Source organism: Acromyrmex echinatior, chromosome 5 (genome assembly GCF_024713525.1).
Source record: "Acromyrmex echinatior isolate Ae372 chromosome 5, ASM2471352v2, whole genome shotgun sequence".
NCBI classification, from domain to species: domain Eukaryota; kingdom Metazoa; phylum Arthropoda; class Insecta; order Hymenoptera; family Formicidae; genus Acromyrmex; species Acromyrmex echinatior.
In genome coordinates, this window is record NC_141856.1 from 6,578,488 (window position 1) to 6,592,859 (window position 14,372).

Below are 14,372 nucleotides of genomic sequence, written 5' to 3' on the forward strand. Positions count from 1 at the left end.
CCTTTTTTATCTTGCACATTTATTTGTGATTTAAATAAGGTTATTGCCATTAATGATGACTTTTATTTATAATCAAGAATGAAATATAATCATCGATAATGTGGTTTAATTAACTTCTGATTTAAATAAACTCATTAGTGTATTTATATTCGATTCTGATATAGTAGTTATATTATCTCTGGTGTACGTGATAGAAAATTTCTTGAAATTTGATAAATTGCTTGAAATTATTATATCACATGTATTTTCTTGCTTTGAAAGCCGATGTCGCCGTATATCGATTGTTGTTTTTTTCGACAGATATAAAAGCTATTGAATAAGCTATTTGGGTGTTTCTATATTTAGTTAATCTATACACAAGTATACATATACGCATTTATGTCATTTATGTCATTTTTTTTGGAACTGACTGGAAATTTATAGCAATTGTGAACACAAATAAAATTGATTTTCTATTTTGTAAGCTGTTACAAGACATCGTACTATTTTTTGCTGAAAAATATGATTATGATGCTAAATTTACACCTGTGTATGTTTTATGGTCATATTTTTACATTAAAATAACCGCAAGATATGAAATATGAGACTGAATGAGTTATGATGTTCTTTATGCAAATCTATTTACAGTTTATAGATATGTTTATAGATATGTTCACCAGTACATTAATTTCTCATACATCACATTAGCAAGAATAGAAATTTAGATAAATTAGTAGACGATAAATCTCTTTTTTTTTTCGAAAATTAATTCATCTTGAAAACGTCTTTCGAAAATTTATTTTAAATTTATTTGGTTGTGCTGCACTTTTAATTATTTATGACTATTATTATTTTTATTACTATTTGACATTCTAATTATTTTCCTTTCTTCACACAAGATCCCAATAACTTTTTGTTACGATTATTGTTTTTATTTCTCAATTGAAGATTTTCGTTTAACTTGTAAAAATGTATTACGAGCTGTATAATATACACGAAAATAGTTTTGTGACAGTTTGCTTTTTCATCCTGTTAACGTATTTGCAATTTTGAGCATTTTCTGACAAGGACAGTGCGTAACACAGTGATCATTCTTGTTTGACGTTAGTAAACAACAAAGATGTTACGAGTCACTGTGTTACATTGTGTTCTTGCTGATAAATATCCTCTGGATGCAGTCTCTTACTACCCTAGTATTTTGGGGACGCAGCTGGTCCGCTGATCCTTTCGTTGTTGACAACAATGGGACACGTGCCACAGGACCAAAAATCAAAGGAGCCAAAGGAATGCCTTTTGAAATTAACATAATCGATGCGTAAACTCCTATCAACTCCTATGAGATTTTTAAAAGTTTATAAAATAACAGCGTTCGAAGATGAAAAACAACGATAATGCGGAAAAACAAGAAACGAAGATCACTTTTTTTTTTTTCGAAACGTAGACATCTTCGATACAAGAACAGAAAATAATAGTATCTTTTCTAAATGCAACAAAAAGAGGTGAAGATAATTTTCTACGAAGTGATGTCTGCTTACACATTTATGTGCGCGTCATTAAATAAAATTAATAAACAATTTTAATTTATGACAGTAAAATGTGCGTATATATGTACGTATATTATTATATTTTCGTTTTCCCAATAGAGACCTTTAATCGCTTTGATCGCGCGCCGTTGAATAATTCCGATTGGGACCCTCGCTCTCTCGCATTTGATATTACTTAATTAAATTCTGCATTTGATTTGATGTACATCTCTAATGTACATTAACGTTCATCGAACACCGTTCCATTTCGTCCTGGTAATCTTCTTAACGAAGAATCCACCCCTCCGCGTCATGCGGCGAAATACTACTTTCTTGCTAAATCCAATAAGCGGCTATCGGATACGCTTGTCTACTCTCTCGAGAGATGAAATTCGTGACTGTTGTGCGTCGCGAGGTGAGGGGAATAGGCGAAATAAGTGTACGAGAGAAACAATCCCATTCCGTCCAGCGTTCAGGAGCCAAAAGAGTCCGGATTGAGGATGGACGAGTGGCAGGTGCGCGCCTGTTTCTAGAATCCAGAGTATTGGGACCCTTAATGTGGTATTTCATCGGTCATAATCCTCCCTTCATGGGACGTCCCTTTGTCCTCGAGGAATGAAAGTGGTGTGTGATATCGATAGCTATATCTCTCTTGTCACAATCGCGCCCCTCGCCTTCTGGCAATTTGGATGCAGGAAGAAGTCTACGCATTTCTCAAAGTCGTACGAATTATTCGAAAATTACTTATTTTTCATTATTTAGTTGTTGCGTTTTGTGTGAAGTAAAACATACGTTACGTGTGTTCGATGAACCTTAATTAAAATTTACTTTCATAAAAATTCGAAGTACACGGTTTACATAGAATATTATAAATATAAAACTTCAATTCAGAATTGGCAGCTAGTAATTGTAATTGTAATTTTCTGATTGCTTTTCTGGATAGTTATTTTATTGTATGCAATAGGTAATTGAATAGATCCGTTGCGTGAAATGTTACGTATTTTTGAAGTACGTATTTTTTTTTTTTAAGTTAAAGCATACGATATTTTTCACACACTAATCTCATTTTTGTACAATCTATCGCGACGAGCGATAAAATGGGAGCTAGATAGAAGAGAGAGAAGCACATCGGATGAGTATTCGATTAATAGCAAAGTTTTCTCGAGAGTTGTACCAAGACGAGTGGACGACTCGCGTCGACGATGAGAACGACGAAGAGGATCCGAAACCGATCAGAGACACGATTGAAAGAGAACTCTAGCTTCTCTCCATTCACTTTGGGAACTGTGAAACTTCCCCGACGGTCGTCATCCTTTCTCTAACTCCGTTATCCGCGCCGTGCTCTTTGTTCTCCAAATGCTTCTGTTATTTCGCCAGCTTGGAGTCTTGAGAAACAAAGCTATTTCGGTGAAACGTAACTGATTATTTCAATTATGTGTGTACGGTCGAATCATTTTCGAGATTATCAGGTCATCTTATTTTGAATAGAATTTTATATTGCAAAAGAAAATGTTAAATATATATAAAGCAATCTTATTTCTTACATTGTATTATGAGATAATGTGCAGACAATGTAAATTCCAGTTATTGTTATCTATAATGTAAATTATGATTATTATCAGTTGATTGAAGTTCTTGTAAATGTTTATAATTACAGTACGCTTGGGTTAGTAATGATAAGATAACGAAATAAAATTAATAATTTGACGAGATAATATATATAAAGATATTTTTAATTAATAATGATAAATCATTCTTTCTTTGGAATTTATAGCATTTTTCATTGGCAGAACTGATACGCACTCAGTGCACTTTAAAGCTGTTGTACACAAATCGACGTAAAGATGTACGTTTAATAAAAATATAGAAACGAAACCGCGGAATCCTCAATACATTTTATTGGTATTTGTTTTAGTGGTATTTGATGAAATATACATTGGGTATTTTATTAATTGAAGTATCTCATTTTTACATTGAAATTAGGTTAGTGTACAACAGCTTTAATTTGCATTAAGTACGCACCAGTTCTGCCAATGAAAAACGCTATTAATAATGTATCATTTATAACAAATTTTTTTTCTGTTGAACTGCGTCTAGCAAGTTTGGTGTACATAATATCTTATTATTATTAATATTACGTGGATAGAGACAAGTACTCCTCGTTTTTGACGTGAGAATTAGTGGTCCTCGATATACGAGTTTAAACGCGTTTTAAATTGTATGAAAGTCTACGCGTCGATAATATTCCATTTTTAAATCAGCCGTTGCTTTTTGTGAATTCTTATGACGAAAAAACAGGACTAGGCAAATTTCAAAGAGGAGAGGATACCCTCATTTTCTTTCCTCCGACCTACCCTAGACCCTTCGAATGTGTCACCTTTCTCCCTTCTTTCGAAAAGTAATTCGAAACGAGTTTCTGCTGGGACTTGGAAAATGCTTTTCCTGTACGTTGAACGTTCCCTTCGTTTCGTGAAATTGGAAAGGCACAGGGAAAGCAACGTGGTCTCTGGACGATTGCTAATGTATCTCGTGGCACGCGAGAATGGAAATTCGAGAGTCAACACGAAGTGATCGAACAGGAAAGATAAGGGAGACAACATAGATGGAAACAAAAATGGGGAGCAAGGTTAGCAGAACGAGGAAACAGATTTGCTAATGCATGTATATATCGTACCAGCTGACGTATCTTACAATTAGATGATGGAAAAATGAAAATGAAGCTGATTTTACTCAAGTTATGAAAATATGGATATCTTTTTATTGTCTACAGAAATGTGAGAAAGAGCTATTATTTTAGGAGATATTTATATAAGAGATTATTTATTTCAATTAAGCAATTTGAATAATTTTACAAGGCTGGAAAAAATAGATGAATTTTTAATTTATTTAGACGTTACAATAAGATACAACGTATATGTAAATCTAGAAAAAAGGATAGAAATGTTTAGAGAAAATTTGTGCACGCACGATCTTCCATTCTTTCTTTCATGCCTGGGAGCCAAACTCGCGAAATACTCCGACAGCTGTCTCACGAGGCATCTTCGTTTTCTCCTCTTCCGTCATTCTTGTTTCCCTTCTTTTATGTCGTCCCTTTGCGCTCTCCATTTCCGCACCTCGAGGCGTTTCTGTCGAAAATCTGCGCTCGGTACTTCCGGCATCCTTGCTGCATTCGCTCTAAGGCACAGAACAAAGGAAAAAAAATATTCGATCGACCGGAAACGAAATCTCTCGCTTCGCTTCCGCGCTTCTTTGACGGATTCCGTGAGGATGATTTTCCGTGTGGCTTCTGGCTCTTCTAATTTCCCACGGTTTCTTGTACGACGAAGATTGTTAAGACATTTTAAAATGGATCTAATGGTTTTTTTCTATTTGCCCTTGGCTATTTAATATTCGTTCGTCCTCTTTGAAGCGAGAAAAATGTGCCCATCAAAATATTCTATTTAAATATCAAGGAATTGCAGTATTGAAACATTTTTCTGTTTTATTACTATATAGATACTAAAATAAGATTTTATTAATACTATGAATGTAGATCCAGGCTAGTTTTTGCAGAGCAATATTAAAGAACAGAAAGAGGGCCAAGGTGAGCAATCAAAAGATGTAAAATAAGCATAAATTCTATTTTAATTTACATTTTGTTATCTTGACTTTTTTTTTAATATACTCAACAATTTCATAATAATATTATTAAACAATATTTTAAACTTTATTATTTTATTGACGATAGAAAGTAGCAAGAAGTGTAAATAATAATTTATATAATGATAAATTTTTTTTTTAATTTATTATAAATGAATATTAAATGCAAATTTAAAAAACAAAAAAGAAATAGTTTAATAATTTCTTGACGTTGGTAAAAGAAGAAAATTGCATTTAAATTATTTAAAATTATCAAAAATTTAATTAGCTACTTTGAGAAATTTGAATGAAGTCGAATTGTAAGAATTTATAACAGTTATACACAAAATGCTATATAAATAATTTCTTTTTAAATTATCATAGATGATTTAAAATAACTATAATATTAATAAAAAATAATCTAGTTAATTACAATTGTGATATAATCGAGCTGTGATATAATCGAGCCTGTTTGGGTTCATGATAGTCGTAACGAGATGATGTAACGATTACGAAGGTAAGAGGCGATAAATAATCCCCTATGCACCAAAGCAAGAAGTTTATAGAAAAAAAAACTGGTTCAACACCCTATGTTATGATCGGAGCATAATAATTAAAGGTTACTCTATTCGTGGGTCGAAAAACGAGCAGCTGCATGGATCAGTGACAGCATTTTCTTTTGAAGGAAGGGCAAATCCCTAATGGGAGGGACAGGTGTTATAAAAGATAACAGGATCGTTCTACCTGGTACAGAGCTCGACAAAAGGGAGAGATTTAAATGATCGATCGACCAATACGCTCGAATACTCTTTGACAATTCGCGAAAGCGACTTAGTACCTTTCAATTCAGAGTTTTTTAAACTTTAGATTTACGCCACTGTCGGGAGATTTTACGAGTTCAAATAGATCGATTCGCAGAGATTATTCTTACAAAAGTTTTTTTTTATTTTAGGAGTACTTGTGAGAGTTAAAAAATCTTTTTTATCTCTCTCTCTCTCTCTCTCTCTCCGAGAGAGTAACACGGCAAATTTTTTTTCTAAGAACACTTTTCATATTTATAATAACATTTTATACGTTCCGAAAAAAATATTCTATTTTCTGATTTTATAAAAGATGTTTTTTACCTCTGTCACGTATTATACTGAAAATATTTTATTATTATAAAAGCGAATAAATTGCAGTTCCTTTATATTATTTTGTTTACTTTATAGCGTAATTATTCACAATAAATCGAAGGACATTTCTTTACCTTCTTTTTGTTGCTCGCTATGATCGATTATACAAGCTTTTCGTTCCGATAAATGAAACATACCAACGACTAGTACGCGATTTTATTTTTAGATTCTGCAATGTTCATTCAGCTGTGAAAAGCAAATCAACTGCAACATTCGAATTGAACTTAATACCGCTCAGCTTTGTTGCATTCATATCGTGCACGCTGTTTTGACGTGTTAGACGCTTTAGAAGCAATATTCACAAATTTCGTGACACTTGTTTTCAGAGATAAATTTGTCAGAAAGAAAAAAGTAATTATTCGAATTTAATTATTCAAAATATTAATATACCGATAATATAATTATAGAGCAAATTAAAAAAAATATATACATATATATACATTGTAATGCATGTATTGAATCTATATATTAAATTATATAGTGAATATTATATAACTACTATATAATATTCAATTTATCTGAACGATAAACTATTTTGCTTTTTCCGTTACTTTATCATTAATATTTCTTTTCTCTTATTTGCAGGTAAGGAAACGTCTTTGTTTATATAGCTGAAAATTATATGAGCAGTGCTATAGCAGAATGTAAGTATACATATGCTAAGTTCGTTCTTTAGTAAATTCCTTGACATTTTCGCATCTCGGTTGTTTACACTCGTATCCATTAAAGTAATAAACTGCGGACCAAATGGACTACAGCAATTTTAATGTCATAACAATTTAAGACTTTAATTCCTGTTCAAATGCTGGTTCAGTAGTCACAGCGAGTATATAGTAGTATCGACTAACATCAGAATTCCGATCGAAACTTTAATATCAAGATTTTGATATATCGAGTAAGTTCGATTCGTTTCTATTGACATAAAAACGTGTTTTGATTGTACGTGTCGTGAGCAGAAAATTATATTCCGAACGACGGCGGGAGGGGGAGCAGGCAGGTCGTCGAAAAAAATCGATATTTTATCGAACTGAAATTAATTCCAGTAAATAATTCCAATTTCTTAATTCGCACTCGTACAACGCAAACGTCGCGTGCTGATTGGCAGTCGCGAGTTGCAAACCATCGACTTATACGTCGATGTTGTTGCGGGAGTCAGCGGCAACGACCGACTTCAAGGTAGCTGAACGAGGCGACTTATGTAAGTTGTTGTTTAGAAGTCGCATAAGCTTGCTAGAAACTGGAGAACGAGAGAAATTCGAGAGAAGCCTGAATATTTAATATGCGCTCTTTTTTTTTTCTTTCTAGAAATCTCATTAACACGTACGCACGATTATATTTAATTATAATTCTCGACTGGGCTTTCGTGACTGTTGGTGCCGCGGATAATCGAGCACGCATGTTTCTAAAGTTTCGGCTTGAGGTAACGTGATAATCGATTCTGACTGGATGCCTCGGCATTCCGTATCGGGTTTTTACTCGCCATAAGTGAACGTAGTTATTTATAATCGATATTTTGCGCTATTTTCACCAGCGGGTAATTCGTAGGTTGAATTCACGCCGCGCAAATACCTTCGTAAATTTCCGTTTATCGTCGGGATTGGGAATAAGTGCCGGCCGCTAATTTGCCAGACTAATTACTCGCTGTCAAGCGTAACAATTTAAGCGAGGTCGAGGTCTTCTAGATTACGACTTGGGTACTTTGTATTGTGGCCGAGTATTGCGGATCGAGTTGCATTTGCAACTAATTGAAACGTTATCGCGCTTCTCGTGCCGGCAGGCTACTTTATATCTTACAACTTGCGGTTAAACGTTTCTCGTCTTACAGCTTCTCGATTCGTGCAACTGCATAGCTTCGTGGTTACCGACCTGTTCTCTTCTTTCCTCATATGGCTGGACGCGATGGTAGTAGCTCGCAGGGAAATCCGCTTTCAAGAACTTGCCGACCGACTTCGCGGTTAGCACCAACACGTGCTAGTTCTATTCGCAACTTGCCGCGACTGATACATAGTTTCTTGCGTCTCTCGAAATTTGGAGCGCAATTATCTATAGTTGCTGAATTTTAAACTAGATTTAGATTAAACGAGCGAGCGTGAATAAATATAAATAAACGAAATTAATTGAATGGCTAAAATAAAATAAAAAATTATATAGATAATGAAGACAGACGAGTGCAATAATTCCGGATGGTATTATTACTAGAAATATTATTCATCGAAATTATTTATTTATCATGCTCACTTGTTTTGATCTGAATCTGGATCATGTATTTAGATCATATATCTAGCAATCTATTCAACCAGCAATTATTTTTTTCCATGAAAATATATGAGCTTTTAAATTTAGACTTATAAACAGGATGAGGATATTTATGAAAACATCCGAATAATAAAATATTGTATTTGTTCTCCTTCATGATATTGGTACACTTCGATGAAAAGTAATCGTTTCTATCGGAGAACCGATAGAGCCATTCATTTTCATTCCCCTTTATTAAACCTTTATTAAACCTCGTGTGTCATTATCATGCGGTCTATCCGCCGTTAACTTTCGATCGAGAGTACGATGCCGAAGTCGGCGAGAGCGGGAGTATCACGGCCCCAGGTCGCACATTTAAATGCAAATGCACTTTTTACTTATATTTATATGCAAATGAGCTTTTCTCATGGTGAGAGAGGAGGACCCGGTGCTGTGTCGGTGAACGCAGCGTGCTCGAGAGACATCCTCTCCGGTTCGTTCGTCCGTTCGGTAAAAAGCAGCTTGGCACGCAATGCCGGAAGACAATTATTGCATCGTCTGCGCGAAATGCGTCGCAATTTCAAGAACTTTAATCATTGGCAACAATTACGACTGTCGCATTCGCGAAGGCCAACCTCGATGACAATTAGATCGCGACGTATGACTTATTATTTTCTTATCGTTGATATCATTAGAACTTATTAATAACTGGGAGTGACTTATGTAGATTATTGCAGGATAATTCCAATGTTGTATTCTGAGTAAAGTTATCTAAATGATAGCGTACGATGATTTATGATAACGCGTGTTCTTTAAAAAGTAGATTCGCTTGCTTGGAAAGCAGTAAGTAAAGTAACGGTATGAGTTTTTTGAACGACTATCGCTCCATTATAAATAAATTCGCGAGGGCGACGTGTAGTAACCGGGTAAATTCTTCATATGTCGGGGGAACAATATGCTTTCAAGTAACAGAGAATTTTTCTCCAGACACACATATTGCGACGGGGCTCTTATCGTTTCACGTTAGGGGAATTCCATTTGGAGAGATCTTGCTTTTTTTCTTTCTTGCGTTACGATACGTTCATTGTACGAGCTAGCCGATCAAGATTCATATATACACAATATTCTTTTATTGTTATCGGTTATATAGATCTAATTCTCTTCGCTCGTTGCTATTGTCTGCCAGAATAGGATTATTTGATCAGACTTGATTCTGAGCATCATCATCTAATTTTCATACAAATTGAGCGAGTAGAAACCGTGGAAGCGATCAAATATCATCGTTATTAAATTCTAGAAAAAAAAACAATCTAATTGAGAATTTGTGGCATTATATAACATATTTACCAGCTATCTTCATTCAACGTGATCATTTGTCAAACAATCGCGGTGCGTGATTATACAATGTATAAGATTATATAATGCCTATTGACGCGCGGTAATTTAATTAATCGAAGACATATGTAAATGGTCGTCGTAATTGAAGAGTTTACAAGAATAACGCGGTAACCTTGAATTGGTTGCAAATTGAATTTTGTATGAAAATAGTTCTTTATTCTATGAGATCGATATTTACGCAATTTGAAAGTTTTTTTCTATTATTAGTAGAATAACATTGATGTATTCGTTCACACAATCACATAATATATGACTTACATGAAACAATATCAAAGGATTTGAAACTGTATATTGAAGCGACTCTACACAATCAATAATACTGTCAGTATTTGTTAATACTGATCGTGTGTGGTTAATATTGACGATGATCTAGATTTTGAATCTTGAGCATCAGTTTTGTTTGCAATTGATATTGTACGTAAACCTAAAGTGAAATATATTGTCAATATTTCTGATCGGGTAACATTGTAGAAATAAACATATTAATGCATACTCTGTCAGTATTATCTGCTAATTCAATATTACTGATCAATATTATTGACCGTATAAGGTTGTCTTTTTCATATTGTTTCAAGAACAGGTCGAATAACTACAGTTACAAAACTGTAATTATGGATAAATACTGCAATAAGCAAATGTTATCTTCTTGCAAATATACTCGTTATCTTGTTTAATCTATTTTCTATTTATTGATGCGTATACAATTTGATGCAATACATTGCATGTCAGGGAAACGCACGAATATCGCAGTGCTAGTTATCGATGACCGATCGCAGCATTCAACGTGTTAATCGAATATCTGGTAAATGGACGCTGCCGCGGATTTAATTACGTTACGTATCGGAATTGCGTGTTTGGGTGATATGTTACGACGTTCGTGACTCTCATTAAATCTCGTAATCTATCTGGGCAGTTTCGAGTATAGTTGTAGATGATTGTCATACGCTGTCACGTAACAAATAAATATCCTGTTTCCACTCTTGTTCGTATCGACCGTTTTATTGCCGAAAGAAAATCCTTCGCTCTTAGGAGTTGATCTGCAATCCGAAAGTTGTCAAGCGCACGTTGTCGCGGCGCCTTAATGGAATTTGAATGTCGTTAGCCGAAGTAACCGGGCGTAAGGAAGGGACGTTATCCCTATTACCTCCGTCGCTCTGTACGGTACTCGAGAGAGTCGCCAAGTTTATTGGAGCACGAAAATGCGCCAGCTTCGTCGATCGTGTCCTTTGATAGTTTGGGATCGTCTGACCCTTGCTTGCGAGTTCGCGAAAACATAATTGGCGCTATAATTAGCGTATCCGTTATGTTGTTTCGCCATTAACGAAACTCTTGTCTTGTAGTTGCAGGACACGAGGACGGTCATTTACGTAGTTCAAAGGGCGAAGTACTAAATGTCTGAAATTAACATCCGAATAGGAAAATAGTTCTATATATATATATATGTATAATGTCAAGGAAAACGCTCGCCTTTTATTTTTGAAAATTATTGATTTCTGTTACGCATCTAGTCTTTTCTCCATTATTTATATTACATAATATGTGAAAATTTAGAAGAGTTCGATTGTTTTTTGTGCGTTCTCATGTCGCCTAGAAGCGAAAGTTCTATCATGCAGACGATCGTTTGGCAAATTATATGACACCAATTTGGAGTAATTCACAGCAATCTTATAAAACGACCGTATAAAGTACTTCGAAGTAGCACTTGAATAGAATTTGCACGCAACGCGATGAAGATAAAAATGAAGAGAATGGAGGAAAAGGCTTCCCGTCGTATACTGAGTCGCGAGCACCTTACGACTGCTTTACGATTAACCGATTTTCCATTGTGCAATGCGCATAACTGCAACGTTGGGATAATGAAGTACCGCATGTGTGACTCGATTATTAAAAATGAATACATAGAGGATTAAGAAGTCGAGCTGCGCGATGATTCCTGGATTGTACGCTTGAAAATTGTTTCATATTGTTTTCTCATAGTAATACAATACCAAATTTGCACATTTATACATTATATACGTAATTTGACTCGTTATTGTGTTACCATTTCAAAATCACGCCGCTACAAAAATCGTAATAATGATACACTGTATGTATTTCTGTTATCGTGTACGAATATAGCTGAAAGAATGAAAGAAAAATGAATATCGCTAAGGAAATGAGACGAAGGAGGGTGCAGTCGTTTCTTGATGGTATACCGAAAATCAACGTTTAATCGTTTTGAACGATCCTAAATAAGAATGACAGAGCAGGAAGTACCGAGTACTAACTTCGAGCTGTTTCGTAGGAGGATTCCTCAATACGGCGCCTCTGCTGCAGGTTCCCTCTTTTGCGTAAGATAGTCGATTTCAGGGGAGCTGGTAAATTTTTCGGGATTACCTTTGAAACCTTGAAACTTTGTAATACATTCGTGTGACATTTTTGTGACATGTTTGCGTGCTAAATTGCGGTACATCAAACGATGTGCGCGATGTAGAGAGTCAAAGGGTTAATGACTATGAGCAATCGCACCGTCGCGACGACAATGACGGCGACGACGGATGGCTGGGAGAAAACGCGGAGGGCACATGTCGGTGAACATGTCGGAATTATTAAATGCCGCCGTAGCATCATAATGAACATCCGGTGAGAAAAAAAACATCGGACAAGGGGCAGGGCGGAGGGAGCAGTTCAAGTACATCGCGGCTTAAAGAAACGGCCATCGTTACGGGACGCGCCGGGGCGAACAAATCGCCATAGGTGTAATGTAAATCCTGGTGGTCGTGTTTGCGGTGGTCAACGAACTCTTTTTCCTTCTTTCGCGTAGCCGGCATGGGTGCATTCGCGTTGGGATGCGGCCTCGGTTGGAGCGCTCCGTGCGTCGAAATATTGAGGGGCCCGTTAGGCGACATGGCGATAAATGTGATCGCATCGGTGTTCCCGATAGGCGCGGCGTTAGGCACTATCGCCGTGCCCTTTCTAGTCGACACGATCGGTCGGAAGTGGACAATGTTGGTCCTGGTGCCGATCATGATCACTGGCTGGATCTTGATTATTTTCGCGGGTACGCTGGTACCACTCTATGTGCTCGGCAGAATCATGACTGGTGCTTGTGGCGGCATGTGCTGCGTCCTTTCGCCTATGTACTCCGCAGAAATCTCCGAGAAACAAATCAGAGGTATATCGTCTTTTTGCAATTAACCATTCTTGTAGATAATTTATAGGCTTGAGTCATTTATTCACAGCTCGTGTATGTGAAAAAGAAATTGCTACACAGAAAGAAATGATTACGTAGAATCCTGATGGAAAATGAACAATCCAGAATTCTCTGGTTAAATCTACAAGATCTATTTTCTGATTAAATCTATTATTAAAATTCTAGTTGAGATAACCAACATTCAGTAGATTTAACCAGAATTCTGAATCATCATTAATTTTCCACCAGAAACGCTTTTCCAGTTAGTTTTCCAACCAAATTTTTTTTTTTCGTGTAACATAATTTTGTGACATGGCTATGTTTAGCAGAAAAAAACTTTGTATCGGATGTAAAATATTTCATACGATTTATATAGATTCAATGAAGAACTAAGGGCAATTGTATTAAAGAATTTTACAATAATTGCTAAAAATGCAGCCATTGTCATATTATCTAATTAAATGCTATTTAAATGGTATTTAATAAAAGTACATTATGTGGTGTTATACAATAGAAGTACATGTGATATTATATAAAGAATCTGAAACCGGACACCATTGTCGTGAGATGAAAACAATTTGAAATGCGTATGATTCAATGCGTAATAATGACACGTGGTATAATGTGGATAACAGAATAAGACGGCTTGCGGAGCGATGTTATTAGTGCCTATCATCGTTCAGCTCACGAGCTTGTTCTCCTTGCATTGCTAATGCGCGTGCGATTTACCGTCGCTTAGCCGAGCGACGAGAGGCAAAGAAGAAGAGTAGCAGCTTCATTATGCGGTTCTTCCTTTCTCGTAACAGGGATGACGGGCGTCTTCTTCCAGTTGCTGCTCGTGATTGGTATACTATACGTGTACCTCACCGGTTTCACAGAAAATGTGATCATGATATCCAGCCTCTGTTGCGTCATACCCATCCTGTTCGGCGTGACAATGTTCTTCATGCCGGAGAGCCCATTGTTCTATCTAATCAAAAATAAGGAAGAAGAAGCGCGAAAGTCTATGCGGTTCTTTCGCGGGCCTAGTTTTGATATCGAGCCGGAGATAAATTTATTTAAGGTTGGTTAAACATCGCGATTGCATTGTTATAAATTTATTGATCAATTCACACATTTCTTAAAGGTCTGATTTTTTTTAGTATTTGATTAAACTTGTGATTTAGACTTAACTTCACTTATATTCATTTTTGCTAATATAATTTAATTTTAATCTTATTAAAATATAGTTTAACTAATAATTAATATTCATCTTTTCCTAAAATTCGAATT

General features: G+C 35.6%; 2 protein-coding genes across 2 annotated transcripts in view; both read left to right on the plus strand.

The window, feature by feature from the left end:
* LOC105143795 (headcase) overlaps positions 1-14,372 on the plus strand; it is a 166,737-nt gene that overhangs the window by 69,924 nt on the left and 82,441 nt on the right. The gene's annotated exons all lie outside the window — the stretch shown is intronic.
* Positions 6,907-13,908, plus strand: LOC147909755 (solute carrier family 2, facilitated glucose transporter member 8-like). The gene has a single exon (XM_087406458.1). The coding sequence runs from the start codon at positions 12,737-12,739 to the stop codon at positions 13,103-13,105; it is 369 nt and encodes a 122-aa protein (XP_087262584.1). The 5' UTR covers positions 6,907-12,736; the 3' UTR covers positions 13,106-13,908.